The sequence below is a fragment of the Pongo pygmaeus genome, chromosome X (assembly GCF_028885625.2).
Source record: "Pongo pygmaeus isolate AG05252 chromosome X, NHGRI_mPonPyg2-v2.0_pri, whole genome shotgun sequence".
Classification (NCBI taxonomy): Eukaryota; Metazoa; Chordata; class Mammalia; order Primates; family Hominidae; genus Pongo; species Pongo pygmaeus.
The window spans coordinates 25403170-25426500 of record NC_072396.2 but is presented as its reverse complement, the minus strand read 5'-3'; the positions used below and the strand labels follow the sequence as shown (position 1 = coordinate 25426500).

The 23331-nt window shown below is 37.1% G+C and overlaps 1 protein-coding gene across 4 annotated transcripts in view; it reads right to left on the bottom strand.

Annotated features, from left to right (window-relative positions):
* The window catches only part of POLA1 (DNA polymerase alpha 1, catalytic subunit), a 304219-nt gene that overhangs the window by 107357 nt on the left and 173531 nt on the right, over positions 1–23331 (bottom strand). For all 4 annotated transcript variants that reach the window (XM_054472674.2, XM_063659960.1, XM_063659961.1 and 1 more), the window contains one exon: positions 1522–1638. In XM_054472674.2, the coding sequence (XP_054328649.1) occupies positions 1522–1638 (117 nt within the window). The remainder of the gene's footprint in view (positions 1–1521; positions 1639–23331) is intronic.

The following is a 23331-nucleotide window of genomic DNA, read 5'->3' as shown; positions in this document are numbered from 1 at the left end:
CTTTTCAGCAGGAAAATTTGAAGTCAAAACTTGATTACAGGCCTGCCTCTGCATTTAAAAAGTAAGTAAATAAACAACAGGTTCCCAAGTCTCACCTTCTTCTCACTAAAAACCTTACAAATCTTCAGGCTAGACAAATTTGGAAAGTGAGGCACATTATGGACCTGTCCTAGTGAGACAGATTGCACATTATCATATTATAGGTTCTGAAAAGATCTGTAATAAACTTGTTTAATTTTAGCTAGCCCAGCATCTGCTAGATATACTTGATCACAAAACCCTCTTTGCTCAAAGGACCTGAAAACTTCTCACTGCAGTTTGGAAAATGCTGTTTGGGTGGAAGACGCTCAAAGGGGTCAACAGAGGGAAGGCATCTTAATTACCAGAGAAGTGTTTCCAGATGCCATGCTTTCTAGTTGGGAGTCATTAATGACAGTATGTCTTACACCTCAGGTGTGTATATTAAGGTAGAAAAATGGCTTGAGTGGCCGGGTGCGGTGGCTCATGTCTGTAATCCCAGCACTTTGGGAGGCTGAAGCAGGCAGATCACCTGAGGCCAGGACTCCGAGACGAGCCTGGCCAACATGGTAAAACCCTGTCTCTACTAAAAATACGAAAATTAGCCAGGTGTGGTGGCATACGCCTGTAGTCCCAGCTACTCGGGAGGCTGAGGCAGGAAAATTGCTTGAACATGGGAAGCAGAGGTTGCAGTGAGCCGAGATCCCGCCACTGCACTCCAGCCTGGGCGACAGAGCTAGACTCCATCTCAAAAAGACAAAACAGGCTGGGTGCAGTGACTCATGCCTGTAATCCCAGCACTTTGGGAGACCGAGGTGGGCGGATCACAAGGTCAAGAGATCAAGACAGTCCTGGCCAACATGGTGAAACCCCGTCTCTACTAAAAATACAAAAATTAGCTGGGTGCGGTGGCATGCGCCTGTAGTCCCAAGCTACTCGGGAGGCTGAGGTTGCAGTGAGCTGAGATTGTGCTACTGCACTCCAGCCTGGCGACAGAGCAAGACTCCGTCAAAAAAAAAAAAAAAACAAGCAAACAAAAAACAAAGAAAAATGGCTTCAGAACTACTCATCTATGCAGCTACTTATAAACAATTAATCCAGCAGAGGGGACCAAAAACCCCACAAAATAAACCATTCAGGGTACAGAATTGGAAGGATTTCTGGCTCTTACAAATGGGATTCTGATCAAGCCCAAAGATGATAGCAGTTTCTAGAATGGAATGGCCATGTCTTCTTTTGTAATTATGTAGTGGCAACCAAAGAAATCCATAACTCATGAGAATTAGTCAGTTTCCCTTTTAAATATAAATATAGTATTGCTCATGACATGCGAAAAAAAAGAAAGCATGTATCTTTCTGAAATCTGTATTTTTTAAAAATAAGATTAGTATATGCATATGGTAGTAGGGCATCTTCATAGGGCAAATACTCAGTATCTACTTCTCAAAGCAAGCAGCCCTCTACCCTCTTCTACATGGTTCTTTAGCATTATGAGACTGTTACCTCTGGTTGAAGTGTAGCTTTCATGCAGGCTGGGCAAAGAGGCCCAGTTCGGGAGAATTGAAGGGGAAGGTGACGAGTTCGATTGCGACAGGTTGGCTCCTCACATATCAACCAGCCCTGGAGAGAAGGGAAAACTTCAGACTTATCACCATCAACAAATACAAGTAATAAACCTTTTTTTGGTTATCAAGATAGACTCATTTTATTTAATCTTTTCTCAGAAATTCTGACATAAGTCTAGTTATCTCTCTCTCCTGACATGTTAATTAGATAGATCTATGCCCCAAACTTAGAAGTTAGGAAACCCATTAAGTTAAAAAAAAAAAAGAAAATCACATGAGATGTTATTTCTTTTTCTTAAAAGAAACACCCTTCCTCACTAAAATACATCAAAACTTCCCAACAAAAACTTCTACTACAGGCAGAATGTATGTAAACCAATGTGTTTTAGTTCATTAGTAAAGACCATTACCAAAGTAAAGAAAGCACCACATACATGTATAACCTTCCCAACAGCTGAGTGACTATTGGCTAGTTACTTAATTGCTGTGCTGTTTCCTTCTCTGTAAAATGGATACCACAGTACTTACCGTATACGGTTGTTGCAATGATGGAACACACTTAGAGTGTCTAGGATTATATTTGGCATAAAAGAAACACTTAATAAATATAATCAATTATTTCATGTAAACAAAAATAGATTCTCTTATATGTGCTTTCTAGAGACATAAAACTAGCTTCAATGTTTTCAAGGACAACTTCAACTGACCACTATTTTCCAGAGGTTTGAAATACTACAGCTATTGCTCACTTCTCTGCCTTTTAGAACCCTCTTCTCACCTTCCGTCTTCAGTTACTCTCCCTTGCTGATCTTGTTTGAATTTTCTCATAGTGATGTGATAAGAATATACCTAAGACCTTAAATCAGCATTATGTTTGTTATAAAACGTTATCTGTTAAACAAAGGAGACAAGACATCACAAATGGGGTCAAAGTTCAGCTGTTCATACTAAGGCACCAAGGTCTGTGGGCTTTCGTGCTACATGTATTGCCACAGAGGTGTAAGCATAAGGCAAATGTTAGGGTGAGATGCTGGGGTATAAAGGTGAACACGGTATGCTGCTGCTCCCCTGTCTCATGATGTTCTCACCTGTGGAGCCCCCAGTAGGGACCTGACTATCTGTAGACCTTGGAGCATTTTGAGACATGGCAACTTCTGAACCGGTCTTGAAAAATGAGTGAAAGTTTGGTAAGTAGAGAAGGCAGAAAAGACAATTTACACAGAAATAACAATGTATGTCAAAGAATGAAGGCCAGAAAGAGCTATGCTGAGTTATCATTAATAAAGGAATCAATAACATGCATAACCCCATATCCTGTTTCTAGACTGAACAACTTGTTGGTCTTTTCCCCTTAGATAAGAGCAGTATATACATGAGTGTTGGTTCATTATGTCAGGTACTTTAGTCTGCCACTTAGTAATGTTTCCATGTGGTGTTAATCCAAAGCTGAGGGATGCCCTCACTTGCTGCTGTGCCGTTTGACCTCATTCCTCGGAACAGGCTTTTCTGGAAGTAGCTATAACAAAACTCAGGGGAAGGCACCAAGAATCAGTTCTTCTAGCTCCATTTAAGACTATCACAAAAAGGGAGAGTGTATTATAGATCTTTATGAATAAAAAAATTATGCTACCTTTAAAGAATGTAAAATTCATCTAGTCAATACACCCACAGTAAGCATTATTCCTACCTTCATTCAAGGCTAAACTATTTTAAAATTTAATATGAGCTTTTCAGGTAGAGGGAAGGTCTCAATGAGTCCTTAATGAAACTTGTAATATATGCCCAGAATTACATTAAATATTGTGAAGAATAGGCAAAAGGGCCCCAGGTACAGTTTCAGGAAATTACAATCTGAACAGGAAAGCAAGGTCCATATACATAAAGACTAAAAAAGCAATTCAGTATGGCTTGGCTTTAAGAACCAAGTTGTGTGGTACCAACTACAAATGCTAACAATACAGAGAAGGGATAGATTAGTGTCTGAGATAAACTACTACTACCACAGCAAAAGATCATGAACCAATCAGTGTTTTGGAGTCAAAGGCAGCTGTTTGTTTTAATTTTGAGGGTGTATTACAACATCTTCTTGATTTACAGAGACATTTATATTCACATTTTAATATTTCTGAAACTCAGATGCACTTATAATGGACATGTACAGCTTAATAATGTACTTTAGTTTCCTTCAAAAAAGCTGTTAAGTCAAGAGTGCAGCTCACAATCAGCTCCTTAGAATTAAAGAAACAAGATACTGGCCGGGCACAGTGGCTCATGCCTGTAATCCCAGCACTTTGGGAGGCCGAGGCGGGCAGATCACGAGGTCAGGAGATCAAGACCATCCTGGCTAACACGGTGAAACCCCATCTCTGCTAAAAATACAAAAAATAGCCGAGTGTGGTGGCACACGCCTGTAGTTCCAGCTACTCGGGAGGCTGACTGCTTGAACCCGGGAGACAGAGGTTGCAGTGAGCCAAGATTGCACCACTGCACTCCTGCCTGGGTGACACAGCAAGATTCTGTCTCAAAAAAAAAAAGAGAGAGAGAGAGAGAGAGAGAAACAAGATACTTCGGTTTAGTCTGTTCTAGGCATGGGAGATACAGTGAGGAATAGTGGAGCTGACAGCAAGAACAGGTATTAAATTTTAAATGTAGCCTATAAACACTAAAGGTAAGACTAGTTGTTTCTTGAAGTACCCATTTAGGTATATTAATAAAGGAAACAAACCATACAGGACTGGACCACTCCTTTATCATTCATTGGGTTTGTTACTTTAAATTTGATATCTGAGGCTTTATATGCTTTGGAATATGTAGTTAGTTAACATTGCCAACTATAGTTGTAATTCATCCAATTCTAAACAAAACTAAAAAAATAAGCAGACAGGTAACAACTAATATGTTTTGAGACAAGAAGTTATTCAGTTCCAAAATATAACCTGGATATTAAAACTATTTAATTTTTAAAATATAATGTTCAAAAACCATAGAGTTCTTTTCAGATGTTTTTGAAACTTGATTCTGTCAATTTACTATGACTTCACAACTCACTGGGGGAGCTGCCAACCACGGACATGCTAAGTTATCATCTCACCTGTTTTTAAACCAAACACCTAACTCTATCTCTGACAGAGGTACTAACTAAATGTCCTTTCAAGTCATATAGAAAACAGATAACATAATTTGTCTAGACTTCCTACCAGTTATAATTAACATTAAAGAGGTCTTTTTTCCTTTGTCACCTCTCTATTCAGTGCTTATTTGGGTTTGTTTGTACTTACTATCTGTTAATCTCCCTTTACAAATGACAACAATAACTAGTGCTATTATGCATGGAAATTAAACATGCTGATAACTGTGTGAAGGGAACTGGGGCTGAAAAAAATATTAGAAGCCTGTAACTCTTTATGCTTCTTGTTATATTTTGATAATTAAGCTTTTGGTCACGGTGTATTTTAAACAAAACTCTTCTATGTAGGAAATAGGCCCTAATCATATTAAATATATGCTTTGCTTCAATTCAATTTTGTAAAGTACATTTTATTTAACCCTTTGTTCCCCCAACAAATGCCAACCAGCTAGCTAAATCTAACCTTCAAGGAACATTTGTGCTGTTAAAAAAATAAATATAGGCTGGGCATGGTGATTTATGCCTGTAATCCCAGCACTTTGGGAGGCCGAGGCAGGTGGATTGCCTGAGCTCAGGAGTTCAAGACCAGCGTCGGCAACATGGCAAAACCCTGTCTCTACCAAAAACACAAAAATTAGCTGGGAGTGGTGGCACACACCTACGGTCACAGCTACTCGGGAGGCTGAGGTGGGAAGATGGCTGGAGCCCAGGAAGTCAAGGCTGCAGTGAGCTGTAATTATGTCACAGCACTCCAGCTAGGGTGACAGAGTGAGATCCTGTCTCAAAAAAAACTTTTTAAATAAAAATAAATAAATATAACAGGTATTTGAAAATATTCCATGATGATGCAAATCTTGTAAGATCTCATACTGAATTTTGTCTCTTAAAAATGACAAAAACAAAGCAAATGAAAATAATAATATTGCATAAGTTCACTTTGATTTATCACTCACAAAGACAAAACTTAACTTACTTTCAATTCTCATTTTCAGAAATAACATATAGCCTGTACAGCCCAAGGCTACATTGACAAGTCAACGGAAGAGGACATTTTTAATAAAAGTGTAGTTCCTTGGAACTACTAGTTACTTGGAACTACCCAACCTATAAAAAGATTTGGATTTTAATAAAAACCTCTAGAATCACTTTAAGGATGTCTGCTATCCAAATATGTAATTTTATTATGTAATGCCACACACAAATTATCATAACCAATAGCAATAAGGTCAATAAATTTTTAGTTGCCTGGCTTAGCCACATTTATAAATAGAAAGTTCAAAAGAGGTGAAGTCAGCCTGTCCAATAGCAAAACAAACCTTTACCAAAATATGCCAAGCTCTATCACTTGTTGCTTTAATCTCAGCATCACTAATTCCTTAAAATCATTGTGTATGAAATTGTGTCAAATGGTGATTGGTTCTCATTACTAAATTATATTTTTGAGGCCTCAACCAAAATGGCTTCTTCTGCACATGTTAAAAAGGGATCAATTTCCACTTGTAATTGAGGCGTTCCTAGTAGTTGCACCTTAAACACAAACTGTTATTCATTTGTGTACATTTGTATTTTTAGAAGGCTATACACACAGAAATCATCTAGATCTGAAACTGTAGAGTATAGGAGGCCCTCAAAAATACCTTTTGAAGAAACTATCAACAGATTAAACAGACAACTCACAGAATGGGAGAAAATATTTGCAAACTATGCATCTGACAAAGGTCTAATATCCAGAATCTATAAGGAACTTAAATAACTTAACATGTGAAAACCAAATAACCCCATTAAAAAGTGAGCAAAGGACATGAACAGATACTTCTCAAAAGACATATAAGCAGCCAACAAGCATACGAAAAAATGCTTATCACTAATCATCAGAGAGATGCAAATCAAAACCACAATAGGATACCATCTCACACTAGTCAGAATGGCTATTATTAAAAAGACAAAAAATAACAGATGCTGGCAAGGCTGCAGAGAAATGGGAACGCTTATACACTGTTGGTGGGAATGTAAATCAGTTCAGCCACTGTGGTAAGCAGTTTGGAGATTTCTCAAAGAACTTAAAAAAGAGCTACCATTCAACCCAGGAACTGCATTACTGAGTATATACCCAAAGGAAGATAAAATGTTCTACAAAAAAGACACATGCACTTATATGTTCACTGCAGCACTATTCATGATAGAAAAGACATGGAATCAACCTAGGTGCCCATCAACAATGGACTGGATAAAGAAAATGTGAGATATATACACACACACACACACACACACACACACACACACACACACACACACCATGAAATATATACTATGCAGCCATAAAAAAGAATGAGATCATGTTCTTTGCAGCAACACGGATGCAGCTGGAGGCCATCATGCTAAGCAAATTAATGCAGGAACAGAAAACCAAATACATGTTCTCACTTATAAGTGGGAGCTAAACATTGGGTACACATGAACATAAAGATGGGAACAGATTCTGGGACTACTAAAGTGGGGAGGGAAGCAAGGGCTGAAAAACTACCTCTTGGATACTATGCTCACTACCTAGGTGACAGGATTATTTGTACCCCAAACCTCAGTGTCATGCAATATACCCATGTAACAAACCTGCATGTGTGCCCCCTAAATCTAAAATAAAAGTTGAAGTTATATTTTTAAAAGTCTTCTGAATAAATGAACAGAAGCAATCAAATAAAAATGTAGAGGAGCAAGTTTATAAAAAACAATAACGAAAATAACAATGCACAGTAGTTTGCATACTTGAGTCAAATATATAGTGGGCCCTTCTCCTCTCATTTCCAATCGGTCACCAAGTTTGTCCACTGGTCTTTCCTTTATAGTCCCATTACCACCAACCTCATCAAAGCCAGACCTCAGACTGTTCTATTTCAGTAGCCTCCTCCCTGGTTTCCCTGACTCCGTTCCCTCTTATATCCAACGCAAAGGGCTCTCCACTCCCATCTCCCAATCACATACCTTCCATAGACAATTAAGAACAAATTCATTGGCCTGGCTTTCAAATCCTTACAACCTCATCCCACTCCCCTGCCCTTTCTCATCATTCTCTTACACAAACTCATTGCCCAATCAGATTGGTTTTCTCACTGTACTCACCACATTTTGCCTGTTTTCACCTCCTTATCATTATACAGGCTGGAGAACCTCTGCCTAAAAGGTCCACTCCTTGATCATCAGTTCCATTCGTCTTTTGTGAAATTTTCCCGATCCACAGGGATTTCTTCTTTATTCCACCTAACGCTGAGCATACACTGTGGTGCACTGTCTCTTACCCATCTTATTTTACCATCTTGTTTTGCCTACCTACCTGGATGGTCGGTCCCCTGGGGAACAATTTGTTTTGGAGCTGGTACTGTCCTCCCCAGTCTCTACCACAAAGGTTCACACTCAATGAAGAATACAGAATTGAGGTCATGAAAAACTGCATGAGTAGGGTTTCTTTCCTCCCATTTACTAAGAGATAATTTTGTGCAACTCACTGAACCTCTTTCTGACCCTCAGTTTCCTCATCTATAAAACAGGAGGTAATATTTACTCTATTAGTGTTGTTCAGGGGATCAAATAAGAAAACTCACAAAAATGTTGAGTAAATGTAAAATATTGTTATTATCCTGTCTCTGGTATTGGGGAACATTACTGCTAAGCTATAGCTGACAATACACTATTAAAAATGCACCATTTTAACCAGGAAAGAGCCTGGTCAGAGTCCAGCTGGTGTTATTACAAAACGGAGAACTAAAATAATGGATAAACAGTAAGATTAGGTGGTGCTGCTTCTCAATTTGATTGCAAAATATTACAACTATGTAGTCAACATAAGTGAAATTTTCATATTTTTTTTCCTGATCAAACTAAAATATAGTGAAGATATAGACGGCAAAACAGGCAGCGGGGGAAGAGGAGGCTGTCTTTGCTTTATTTCCAGATTTACAGATTTTCAAGAGACAGCATGGTTCTGCAGTGACGTACGATTTAGTTTAAATTGTAATGGCTCACCAGGAGTGCAGTGACAGGGTCACAGGACGGGGTCTGCCAGCATGCATGCTTTGAGTTCATCAGATTATTACTAGTTTTCAATAATGGCCATTAACCACCCCTATACCAAAACTAGATGTACTCTGAGAACATCAGACTCTTTTCACCCTAAACCACTTATAAATGTTCCGGGGTTCCCTTGCAGGCACATTTTTCTGCCACAGAATTATCCCCAGTGGCAAAAAATGGGTCTCCTTATAGATAGTGCACAGTATGGGCCCACAGCTGCTTTTGAAGAATGACATGTTGTGATTTGGAATTTCCAGAAATATCAAAAAACAAATTGCTTTCTGACCCACATTTGTACCCAAAACTGGGAGAAAATTTCCCTAAGATCTCCAGGGGAAGTTTTAACAGGAATATAATTTTGCTTTTAAAGTTAAATCTTCTACACTGCAGCATGCTGGCATGTCAAAGAGTGATTATTAAGTCCCAGAAAGGTGCTAGGGTAGGAGATGAAAGAGTAAATCAGGAAAAATAAATACATAAACTAACTATTCACTGAAGTTAATACAAGAATATTTTGAACAAAATTATCAAAACAGAAGAAGAAAGTGCCTCATCGGTCAATATAAGAATTTTAAATATTATTAAAATTGATTTTTTAAGTAAGACATCTCTTTAAATGAACAGTCATATGTCATTTCATCCAAGTTATTTGAAACTTATTGATCTTATCATTTGTACAAGGACCAGACTCTGCCATCAGTTTGCTGAAAGGATAATGGAGCACTCCCAAACTGTTATGATAGGTTGGATGCAAACAGTGGTCCTCATTTAAACACACAGAATAGCACTACAAGTGGACAAATTCCAACCTCAGCAATTGTATATTACATGATAAATTAGCAACTTGGTCTGCTTTGCCTCACATCAAATCCAATACAGAGCCTTGCTATTTTAATTTGCAATCAGAGCTTGAGCATCAGAAGATGTACCTGAGGTACATTAAAGAGCCCCCATGCAAGCCATCTTCTCTCGTTATACTGTGAGCACAGAAAGCCAACAATTACCAGCACTTGTATTTTACCCCTAGAGGACAATACCAGAACAGTTAAAATTGTCTCCATGCAAGCAACCAGGGAAAATATACTTAAAAGACTTTATATGGAAAATTACATTTTGGGGAAAAAAGTTCAATGGAGGACATGTATCTTTCTGTATGGGCAACTAAAAACCTCTCTTAGTATATTCAAGTCTATTCTGTAAAATACTCTCCCTATTCATCCAACTCAAAAGCAAGCTACATTCTTAGGCTATAATAGGTCACAACTAAGTACACAGTACCTTGCTTCAGGAATAATTTTGCTTTGTCTGTCAACTGTCAACAAAACACAAAGAGCTCATGCAACCCAGCCATGTACTGTGGATGTTAGAGATCTAACAAAATACAAATAACAAGAATACAAGATTTTCTAGCCACCCTGCTTTCATTTTATATGAGAAACTGAAAGCATTTTCCTTTCCACATTCCATTAATCTCTATTATATTACAAATCTTTTCACAAGATACTTTTCCCCCCTATATGAAGCTACAAGTGACTTGGGGATGTAATATTCCAACTGTAATGAATGTCTGACTTTCTAACATGAAGGATAATAAACGGATGTGTCAGGTAAGGCACATAGTCATTTCAACAAGGGAAAGGAGGAAAGAATCAAACGGAATGAGATGGTAAAATGGTTACTCTGGTGCTTATATTAATATTTTAGTGATGAAACCTCTAAGAAAAATTGTTCATTACTTCCATCGCCATTCCTGCCTCTCAAGTCTTCACTTCTGAAAAAAACCACCATCTTAGCTATGTACACACAATAATGAATAAACTTCAAAAGTGAACTCAAGGTTTGGTTTCATCACTATATGCACAGAAAAAAGACTGGAAGGAACTACTCTACAATGCTATCACTAGTAATCTCTGCGGTTTCTTCTTCTATTTCTGTATTTTCAAAATTTTCTACAATAAGTGTATATTGTGCTTATAATCAGAAAGTTTATTAACGAGAGAAGAGACAGTTTTGCCAAGAGCTTGCAATATAATTAAATCACTAACACAGCTGAAAAATATTCTGAGCTATACCATGTGTATGCTTGCTGCCAAGATAAATTTTCAGGGAATGTGCTTATGGGGAAAGAAAGGGCACATGAAAAAATATAGTCTGTTGTTAAAAAAAATTTTTTTTTTTTTTTTTTTTTACTAAATCTAAAATTTCAAAAATAGGTCAATTTAATCACATAAGCAATTCTCAATGAGAAAGTGAAAGGGTATGTATTAGTAGTATTAGTATCATTTGTTAAATTAAGCCATTCACTAAAATGCACCCAGTCTTTTATGGAATATGATTTGAATACCTTTCTTTATGATGGTGGATCTCTGAAGGTAGGTAATAAATCAGTTTTAAAGAGAGGTGCCTTGTTCCCCACGCCCTCTCCCCTGCCTTTATTCAGTGTGCACACAGATCAACTCAGATGTCCTGGGGTAAGAATCAAATAAAACAAAATTCAATTGGAATGGCATGCATGCTTAAAACCTTCTTACCCCAGAGTTTTTCTTTGCTCAAGTCTAGCTAAAAGTAATTTTTATTGTTTGTTTGCTCAGAGACTAGTATTTATTGGTATGGTTTCAAGTGATATGCCTTTGGGTAGTGAACGACAAATGTTAAAACTGAACTATAGCTACTACTGCCTCAAAGGACATCTTAAAATCAGAATGGAGTTCAAACTATCACCAGGCAATGTTTGTTCATTTAACTTTAATTATTTTCTCCTTGAGAATGGTACTAATGAAACTGAATATCTTTCATGGTTTCGAAGGGCCGTTTGAATAGTCTGTAAACAGAACTAAGGGTAGACAAGAGATCTGGCTGAGTCAGGAGGTTGCTAGGTGATGTAGAATGTAAACCCACAAACTTGTTAAGGTTTGCTTTGCTTTCATGCCACTTTCACACACTCTCAAAAGTTTTAAGAATTGATTTTTCAGGTGGTCACTAAAAAAAAAAAACTCCCTCCCTCCAAAATTCACTCCCTGCAGATGTTCCGCCAGATTCAGAAGAGATGAAATCCACCTAACCTTTGGCTGCAACATGGGAAACTTTTGGTTTTACATGAATGTAGGATTATATATTTTCTGAATGCCCATAATTTAAGAAACAATTGCAAGGTAGATTTTAACATTTCAGAGGGACACTTTTAATCTCCTATGTAACTTAAAACTAAAATTTCTCTTCAGAAAAAAAGCATGATCACAGTTTGGGAGATCTGGGGCACAAAAACCAAAACCCTATGGCAAATGCCTTAGCACAAATCATGGTGACAAACCTTTCAGTTTAGCCACTCTTGTCTTTACTCTTCTGGCCTGCTCCAAGACTCACTGCCTGTGAGGCTTCTCCCTCAGGCCCCCTCCTCCAGCCTCCTTTTTAAGTAGCTGATCAGAGATTGTCCAGTAAGAGCACTTTATTAGATCATCAGCCAGAGGGGTTCACAAGTACTGAGAGCAATGGGCTCAAATGCGGCACATCAGTTTTAATAGACCAGGGGCTACTAGTAAACTGCAGATACTGCTGAGAACTTTCCATGCACTGAACTCTTGAAAAAGCACCGTCTCTCCAGCTTAAATGCAGCTGCCTCTTTCAATGCCGCAAATGGGTAAATTTGACAAAAAAGCCACCATTAAGACTACATGAAAGGCTCAAGACAACATCCTTTCAATGCTTTGTACTTCAGTAATCAGATGTACTTACTCACCCCCTCCCCCAAACCCGATCAAGAACTATTTCTGAATGGTAGGAAATAATTCCACTTTGTACATCTTTTAGTTAATCAAGACTTTCTATTCAGCAATTTGACCTTTTGTTCAAAACAGGATTATCAGTTTTTTCGCCAGTTACCAAGGGCGACTCGCATGGTGAACATAATTGCAATAATTTGCAAAACACCATGGCAACCCACATTACAACTAGGTAAATACTGGGCTTTTGTGCTACATTGTTATTTTCAGAGATGCTGAAGTCAAAGAACGAATGACAAATGAACACAAAATTTATATTTGCTTTGTCTCAAAAGAGAAGAAAATTGATAACAAGAATTGGGGGGAAACCGACTACAGCTGTAATTTCTAACTTGATTAATTAGGATGGTAACAGTCCTTAACAGTATATTCAACAAACAGCCCTGACTTCGTCTCTCCACCCACCTCTCTCCATACCACTACCACTATCCACCCCCCACCCCAGACAAATTTTTTCAGCTTAGAGAACAAACATCCCCCATTTGCTCTTTTCTTCAACTTAATGGAATCCTTAATTGCAGAATATTGTTCTCCTGCTCTTCATGGCAATGAAAATGAGAGAAAGGAGGAGAGTGCCAGGGCAGACAGGGAGCTACAGTCATTTTTTTTTCCTGCCTCTTTTGGACACCCCAGGCCCAATGATGAGACGGCATTTTCCTGGAATCAGCAGCTGTTTCGTAGCAGACAATAAAGTAAAAACTATTTGGCTTTGCAGAAAAGCCACTTCTTTCCTCTTGGCAACACAAGGTAAGTCTACATGCCGAGATGAAGTTTCATAATTTAAATGCCAGAACATAAGATGAGAAAATAATGCTAACAATAAAAAAGCATACATTTGTCTTCTAAAGAAATTATTAACAGTAGTACTGTCCCGAAAGCTGTTGAAATGCATATGCTTGCTATTTGAGGAAGATGTTCAACAATATCACCAATGTGCTGAAAACCACTTTATACTCAGAGATCCTAAGTCACAAAATAATCTAAAAATATAAACTGAGTATTCAGAAATTAATATAAAAATCAACATATTTTAGTAAACCCAACCTCAAAAATAATATAATCTTTTCAATAATAAATATGATTAGAAAAGTTTTATCAGAATTTTTTAGTCAGGTATAAAAGGTAGGTTCTATTTTATAGTAAAGGAGCAGTTTTTTTCTAAGAGGCACAAATTCTGTCATAATACTTAGCTTTTGGAAATTATCAAAGCTGACTTTCTCATGCAAGATGGAATATTTCAGGATGAGAAAAGAAAAATACACACAGAAAGGGCTTGCAGAAGTTATATTGCCGAGATCTCGAGAGAGAAGCAGCTCCAGATGCATTCTAAACACAGCCCAGTTTGCTTCCCTTCGTCTGTCTTATAACAAGCAAGAGCAAAAAGAGAGTCTCTGAAACAATCTGCATATTTCCCTTAACTTTTGAAAAATCAAATGGACCTGATACCATAATGGGTCCATTTTTATTTTGTCAGGGCTGAAGACTCCCTGACAGATCTCTAAGATTCAGCATAGAGAAATCACAATTTAACATTCTTCCGAATATGCCTCTGAAATTATAGATACTGTGATTTCTCTCAAAGAGTAGAAATCAAAAGGATATATGACACATTAACTCCTTCTCAGTCAGTGATAACCTCTTTACACTTTGAAAATATATTTTATTTTCTGGCTTAGTTCACTCCAAATTTACCACACCTGTATTAAGTGCATTCCTATCAAAAGTCTAAATGTTAAGAGAAAATATATCCCTTAATGTCAAATTAAAGGGCTGAACAAGCCTTTGGTACTTTTTGATCAGATAGAATTGACGATAGATCTTGAAATGGGCCTAAAATCCCCATCACACTTGAACTTAAGAAACCCTTACATATAAATATTTTATAATCTACCTGGAATTTCTTCACTTATAACATTTTACCTTGTATATTCCTCCCCCCTTCTTTTGTGGCTTCTGTTCCAATGAGATTTTTTTCTTTTCTCCTGCTTTTCCCCCCTTTTTGCCTTTTTTATTTGCAAACTGGCTGAGATGCTTCTTGACATATATTTGTTTAGAAAGGCTCATCTACGAGTGATTGCAACATCCAATCTTCTATAATGTTAATAAATTACCCAAATCACTAAATCAGGAATGGCAAACACTTAGCAGGTATATTGCAGTTCCGTTTCCAACTCTGTCCTCAAGACCACTATAGGATGGAAGCTAGCACTCAATATAAAACCCATCTGTTAACCCTGTTCCAAATACTTCTTGCTCCAGAATTCTTAACTCTGGTGGCACACTGGAATCACCAGGGCAGCGCTACAACACAGCGCCACGCCCAGAGTGTCTGATTCAGTAGGTCCTGGGTGGGGCCTGAGAATTTGCATCTCTAACAAGTTCCCAGGTGATACTGCTGCTGCTGGTTTGGGACCTCAGTTGGAGAACATCAGCCTGGGATACGAAATGAGCTTTGGGATGTTAAAAAGTTCCCCCAAGTGACTCTAATGTGCAGCTAAGGTTGAGAACCACTGTTCTGTATTATTCTCATTCTCTCTCTTGTTCAAAAAGAACTACCGGTGATTATTTTCTGAACAATGAACTTCATAAACAGAATTGTACTTAAAAAATTATCTCTCAAATCTTTTTCTCTTTCTACATTTACTCTTTCTTTAGATATCATTTTGGTGGTTCACTCTTGCTCTTCCAAGTTTTCCATGCAGCACTAGAATTATCAAAGCCTCAAATCTGACTTAATTGTATTACAAGAACTAAATGGTTTACATCATATACATAGCTTAATAACATTCTTCCTTTAAACAAACTAATAAACAACCTCACTCTGGCAATAAAATATAGTTCTTAAAATATGTGCTTTACTTAGAATCACAGAATTTTAGGAGTGCTGGTGAAAACAGTGTCTATGGAAAGCAACCACAATTACACCCTTGACTTTGACAAGTAATAAGAAATGATATATTTAAACCCTAAATTTTAAAATTGGAAGAGACTTTAGAGCTCTTGTCTAATCTTTTGCGTTGTATGTGAGGAAAATGAGGCCCAGAAGAAAGTACATTTTTTGCACACTGTCACACAGCACATAGACTGAACTTCTAGTCCAGTGCTCTTTACACACTACATCCATGCTACTTAATATATGAGCCAGTCGCTGTATGTGGCTGTTGAGCACTTGAAATATGGCTAGTCCAAATTGAGATGGGCTGCAAGTGTAAAATATACAGCAAATTTCAAAGACTTAGTTCAAAAAAGGAGACTATAAAATAGTTTAGTGGTATTTTTAACACTCATTACAGAATAAAATGCCATTTTGGATATATTGGGTTAATTTAAAATTTTTAAAATTTTAAATATTATTAATACAGACAGGGTTTCACTATATTGCCCAGGCGATCCTCCTGCCTCAGCCTCATAAAGTGCTGGGATTACAGGTTTGAGCCACCACACCCAAACAGGTTAATTAAAATGTATTATCATATTATGAATATCTCTAATTTTTTGAAAAATACAAATGGAAGTTTATCATATACACTGTTCTAAATCCTGCTTTTTTCACTGAGAAGTGGAGGAAATTATGGCCTGTCAGTACATATAGATCTGCAGTGTTCTTGTTAACGGTTGCACAAAATTCTATTATATGATAGTAATAATCTAATGAATTCTCTTCTGATCAACAATAGGTTGTCTTCAGTCTCTTACTATTACTATTATAATGCTGCAAGCAATATCCTTGTATAGTACCTTTGATAATATCTGTAAGGACTGTACATGTGTAAGGAGAGATACCCAAATTAGAATTGCAAAGTAGAATGGTATGTTCATTTACAATCTTGATGATGTTGCCAAATTGTTGTCCAAAAGGTGTCCCATTTTTCATGCCCACCAACAGTGTATGAGAGTGCTCCATTCCCTATACCCTTTCCTATGCTATGTATTACCTAAAAGTCTTCCAAAATAAGTGGAGCACAGAGGATTTTTAGCGCAGTGAAAGCACTCTGTAGGACACTGTGATGGTGGAGGTATGTTAGAAACATTTGTCCAAACTTATAAAATGCACAACACCAAGAATGAACCTCAACATAAACTATGGACTCTGGGTGATGATGTATCAATATAGGTTCATCAGTTGTAACAAACATACTATGGCAGGGGATGTTGATAATGAGAGAGACTATATGTGTGTGGGGCAGGGAGTATATGGGAAATCTCTGTACCTTACTCTGAAATTGTGCTGTGAACCTAAAACTGCTCTAAAAAATAAACTCAATTATTTAAAAAGTCTTCTCAATTCCACAATTATTAACAATATTACTTTTATAGCTCCATTTTCTAAGTTTAAGTTTTTGATCCTTCTGAAAGTTGTTTCAGTGTAAGGAACAAGGAAGAAATCAACTGTATTTTTTTCCAGATGATTATTCCTACTGATGTGAACTACCCCCTTTTAAAAAACAAAATGCAACTTTGGCTCTATTTATGGGCTTTCTACAGTTGCTCCATTGAAATCACCAAATATTTTTGCACCAAAATATTTTAAATATCCCAATTGTAAAAACCGGTAGGACTGGTGGGTCATTTTCTTTGTTAGAATTTTCCTGCGATTTTCTTTTAAAAATTGACGAAGCTTTAAATTTATGGATAAACTTAGGGGAACTGACAATCCTAAAATGTTGAGTGGTCTTAGCCAAGAATATATGCTTTGCCATTTACCCAAGTCTTCTTTTAAGCCATTCAGAGTTCAAATATATCTAGCACATTTCTTGTTAAGTTTATTCCTAGGTATTTCATCTTTTTAACCTGTATTATAAATGAGATTTATAATCTCATTTATAAATGAGAGTTCTTTCATTATGTTTTCTAACTGGTTGTGTGTATACAGCCAAAAGCTACTGATTTTTAGCATTAATTTTATAACTAGTAACCTTATTAAAATTCTTTTTGTCTGTGATAGTTTCTTGGTTGATTTCATTGGATTTTCCATGTTAGAATGATCTGTAAATAATAATTTCCCCCTTCTTCCAATTTTTATATATTCCTTTTTTTGGTCTAATTACAACGGTTAATATTTTCAAAATGTGATACTTATCAACATTTCCACCGGGCTGCCTCTAGCAGATTTCCCAAGGATCTAAGGCCATGGACCTAAAAACTAAGCCACCCAGGAATCTCTGCAACTGAAAAAAAGTAACTTTATTAAAATCATTACAGATTCTGTAGAGACCTTTGTCTCAGGGTGCCTAAAATCAACTTTGGGACTGAAACTTTAGCTAAAGGACATTAAATGGTTGACTAAATATTAAAATAGCTCCTTTTATATTTGGGGAATTAGTCCTCTTAAAAGATCCCTTCCCTAACATAAGTCTTATTTAAATTAAACTATAGTATTCAATCATTTCTCCTGGCTCTGCCTCTAAAAACCACAACTTGAAATGGGGCAGAGCTGAATTTTAAGGGCCTCAGTCTCTTCTTTCATAAAGATGGGTGTTGCATCAGGATAGATGATTGTAAGGTCTGTTCAAGTGTGAGAATTCTCTAATTCTACAACATAATTAAAAAAAAATGAGGTTCCCTAAAAGCCTTCATGATTTATCCATAACTAAGGTTAGCAAAATATACACATTCCTAGCACTGAAAGTATTTCCTCTTAACTAAATCTCATTACTCCACCATTAAGTTAGGATTTAGTGTTACTACTGTTTTCATTCAAGTGATCCCGGCTGAGTAATATATGTCGGTGAATGTCTACAGCAGTGGCTCTCAAAATGTGGGCCTGAGATCAGCAACATCAGCATCATTTGGGAACTTGTTAGAGATGCACATTCTCTGGTCTTTACCCCAGGCCAAGAATCAGACACTCTAAGGGTGGCACCCAGCAGTCTGTGTTTCAGCAGGTCCTCAATGGTGTGACAGTGATAAATGGGCATGTATTTATACAAATAAGGTTTAATAAGTATAAATCATGAGACTAAATGGCATATTCTATCAAGTTGTGAAACATATAGAAGGCAGGTTGAGGCAGAGTGCTACAATGACAGATAAAAGGCTTAAAATACATATATGTATCAACCATTAGTTGTTAATCCTGACATTTGCCCATTATGCTACCCCTCTCAAAGCCCAAAATACCTTATTCCCCTCTGAATACTTTGGTTGCTAAGGATTTTAATACACATTCCCAGGGCCTACAATTTCTAAATTGCAAGAACCGTAAGGAAAAGATCTGCCATCTTAGGAGATGTTTTCATGTGTTATTGAAACAGGTTCAAAGAAAAATTCTTTAGATTCATCTCCAGAGCTCTCTTGACCCAGCTCTGAATCTTCTAACAAGCCCCTGAATCTACTTTCATGTCTCACTCATCTGTGGCAAGCCTAACATGCCTCCCATCGACACTAAGATGATTTTAGGAATGCCTGTCCATTTGCTAGTCCATTGCCTTACTTCTGATTCCATTCTAGGGCTTAGGAGATGCTGTTAGGAAAAGATTCTTTTGCTCCTCGTTTGATGTTTTACATAATAAAACTAAAGAATTTGACTTTGCTGCATAAGCACTGTCACTGAGTGTTCCTCCAGGAAAGAAGAAAATGGGCCTGGAGTAGGTCATTAATTTACTAAGAACAGAGAAGTCTCTACCTAATCAACTCTTCTTCCCTGGGAACACTCTCAGAAGGCCTTGCACATTAGAAGCCAGCAGAGAGATTTACATTTTTACATGCTGGACTTCAAACTACTGTCGAGGAAAGAAAGCCACTCATAACAGGATGAATTTTTTAAATTCCTTGGTGATGAGTGAAGGACTAAGATATTGCGCTAACTGGTCACAAACTGTACACAAGGTTACTGAGCATACAAAAGCCCAGTGCTTCAAGTGGTCACATACCTGGGGCATTTTACATACCAGTATGAAATGATGAAGACTCTCTATTGCTACACTTACAATGTCACTAAAACATTGAAGATCATAAAACTATGTGGGTACAGTTATCTGGAGTGGGGATATAGCTATTCACATGTTCAGTAAACTGATTCCCTAAGCAGAGAGGATTCATCCTTCTTCTGGCCCAGCTTACATCCTCGCTGCCCATACCAGGAACATCACTATCAAAATAATATACAAAGTGACTGTTAAAGTGAAAAACCTTCAAAAGGGCTGTACTTTGCACATATTTGTATGAATCACTTTCTTCAAATAATTAAAATGAATGCTAAGGGCAAGCAACATGCTGGGTCTATATTAAAACACAGTTTCAACAGCATCGCTTGGGGAATGGCTCTTTTTATCTGGGAAACCTGGAGCGCATGAAGGTAGGCATGACTTCAAGTGCAGGAAGAGGTCCAAATGTGCTAATATATAAGAGGACAAAAAGTTTGTGGATGGAGGAAAGAAGGAAAGAGGTAGAAGAAAGGGAGACAGAAGGCCACCACCTCAGCCCCCAAGAGCTCTGAGATGCTATCATTCAACTTTGAGCCTCTATAGTCTAGGATAGTGTCTGATGCATTGCAGCAGATGAAGAAATATTCTTTTAATTTTACACTGAGGGAACTAAACTCTCTGATATCGAGATTAATTCAGATGGCTGAACACTCCAGCCTCCCTCAGGCTAGGCTGCCTGTGAGAGTCCAAAAATCCTTCCGAGCCTTCCTTCACTGTGCCATCCTTGCAGGAGGTAGATAAAGAAGCCCTGTGGCAAAATGGAAGGGCAGGAGCCAACTCAAAGATCTCTTCTCACCTCACTGCTTCAGGAGCCATGTGCCTTGGGCAAGCTGTTCACCCTATGAGCCTTTGGGTGTGTTCCCATGGATACTGCAAGTGTACCTACCCTGCCTCTTTCATGGGATGACACTGTGAGCAACATGTAAGACCAGTGTCCCAAACTGCCATAAAAGACTTGTGTGATCAAGAGTAAATCCTGGCCAGGCAGAGTGGCTCATGCCTGTAATCCCAGCACTTTGGGAGGCCAAGGCGGGAGGATCACTTGAGCTCAGAGTTTTGACACCAGCCTGGGCAACATGGTGAGACCCTGTCTCTACAAAAAATTTAAAAATTAGCTGAGCATGGTGGCGCACACCTGTAGTCCCAGCTACTTGAGGCAGAGTTGGGAGGTTCGCTTGACCAGGGGGTCAAGGCTGCAGTGAGCCGTGTTCACACCATTGCACTCCAGCCTGGGTGACGAGTGAAACCTGCCTTAAAAAGACAAAGAATAATTCCCACATACAAGCACTCATATCTTCTCTCCCAGCAATATACAGTGCAGTATTTGTGGGCTTTTCTTCTTTCAGGAATGTTTAAAACATTTTTATCCGAATGCTGTGGAGCCATTGCCTAGTGATGGATTACTTACAGGTTATGATGTGACCCGTATTACTTGGAAAAATGGAAAACAGTGTATCTTCTCTACGTCCCTTCACAGCAAACAACTCGATGATTGCATTAATTAAATATGTGACCAAAATATATGGTTTGTTGGTTAATGAGAGGCAAATCTCAAGTAAAATTACATTTTTAGAAAGATTATGCTTGAAGTTAAAAAAAATTCTCATCACCTACTTTTTGGTGGGTAACCAGGCTTCCTACTGGAAACAAGAGTTTTCAGAGAATTCATAGATATTGTTACTCTCTTGCCTCTTCTTAAGGCTTCTCAAAGTACATGACTTTGGGAAGTAATGTTATGCTTCATATTTCTTATCCCAGGATGATTTTTAACGCTATTGCACAGTGATACAAGAATACTCTGGCTACCTGAGCAGTTTATGAAATATTTTAGAAGTATGTAAGTCCTGTCTGAAAGCTCCAAAACAATCCAGTGCACCATCCATACTGGCCAAAGAATGAAAATATGGGAACACAATCTTCTACCAAACAACCAAAATGACTCTTCCCGTTTGCTCACGAAGAAAAGCTCAGCATTATTTAACCTTTTCCCTAATGTAGACAACATTAAAAAACACTTCACTTATGAATTTAGCAAACTAAAAGTAAGCATCAACTGGAAATGCCACAGAGAACTGCCATTATGTTCATAATTCAACTTTGCATTACTCAATGCAACCTAAGGGGCAGCTTTCGTACAGCACAAAATACGATCTACACATTTCTGAAAGGTCATGGGAACACTAGGAGAAAATAATAAAGTGAATTAGTGAAAAATGAATCCAGGGAAGATTTTTACACTAGAAGTCAGTGTTAATAAAGTTTCTTACTAACAAGGTATCATCACTCTCAGAAATGGAAAAGCTGTAACATTAAAATAACTTGCTAAGTGTTTCATGTAATTGTTTAGATTTTTCCCTACACAAGGCAGGTGAAAAGTTCTCCTTTCCTTTCCCTCTGTGTGTACAATTTATTGTTTGCCTTAGAAAAGTAATTTCCTAAAAATGCATTTTTCTTTCTTTATTAGGAACTCCAGTGACTCAACAGCTAAAAATGGGGAATCTAAGAGGGCTGAAAAAGATTTAGCTCGATATTAAATTATATTTTCATTACCATTAAAATATTTTTTCAAGTTCACTATAAATATTGATGTAAATTAATGCTTTAAAAAAGAGCATGTAAGTTATTTTTTGATAAAACAAATCCTTTGTAAAGGTTTCATGTATTTAAAAATACAAAAAGACATTTCAAGTAGAAAACTAGCTTACATTCTTTCTGAAGAACAAACACATTAAATTAAATCCTCAAGGCTAAGGAGACTAAAAACGAAAAGACCAAGTCCTTATAATTGTATTAGGGAGCCAGAAAACATAGTACAAATGAGACTAGAACTTTCCAAGTAACTCTAGGTCAAAAAGATACACATTCCAAGATTATTTCCAAGCTAAAATCGTCACAAAATAAATAGAAACAAAGAGTATAACACTATCATTCATAGAAAACAGAAGATGTCCTACACATATTGAAAAACCCACTAAATTGAGAAGGATAAAAAAAGTCAATTTATTGGCTGACCTACTAAACATTTCAAGAAAATACTGAATTTTCAAAGATGCATGATAGACTAGAACAAAAATTGTAAACGTCAAAACAATAAATCACTTATGCAAATTAAAAAATAAAATCAAGTTTTATTGTGATATTGATACTATATAAAACAAATATAAAAAATATAAAACTGATCAAAATATTTTCGTTAATTTTGCCTTCATATAACAATTACCTTACAATCTATACTATTTTTTTTTACAGCAAATGAAGAAATTACTTTGTCATTAAAGTAGTACTTTTAGGCCTATCTAGTCTATTTTACTAGTCTATTTTAAAATAATTTAAGACATAAGAAGAATAAAGATAAAAATCTTAATAAGCAGTTTGGTAAAGTTCAAGTCGGTCTTTGAACAACACGTTTATCTATCCAGTAAAGCTTGTGTTAATGCGATGTAAGAGTTTGGCAAATTCAACTTTAATGGAGCATAAAAGTGCTTTTGCTTGAAAGTGAGATCATTTTTAAAAATTCAAAGCATGATCACTTTTTCTTTTTTTGTAGGAACAATCTGATACAAGCAGCAAAGCTTAAATAAACTAGAAACATTTCAAATGATCCATAAAGGATTAATAAGCACTGCAGGAAGTCCTATAGGCTCAGCGTATACATCTTCCATCTTTTCCCCCCATGATGGGCATGATATGAAATTCTAAACAGAAGTGAAGTTTCAAAGTCTCTGAATGTTAAAGGGTTGTTGAGCTGAGGTGAGAAGTCAACCTTAGGGATCTCTAATTTGAAATGGATCAAGATTATAATGATATTAGGACAAGAATCATTCAAATTTGGACATTCAATTAAAAAGGTC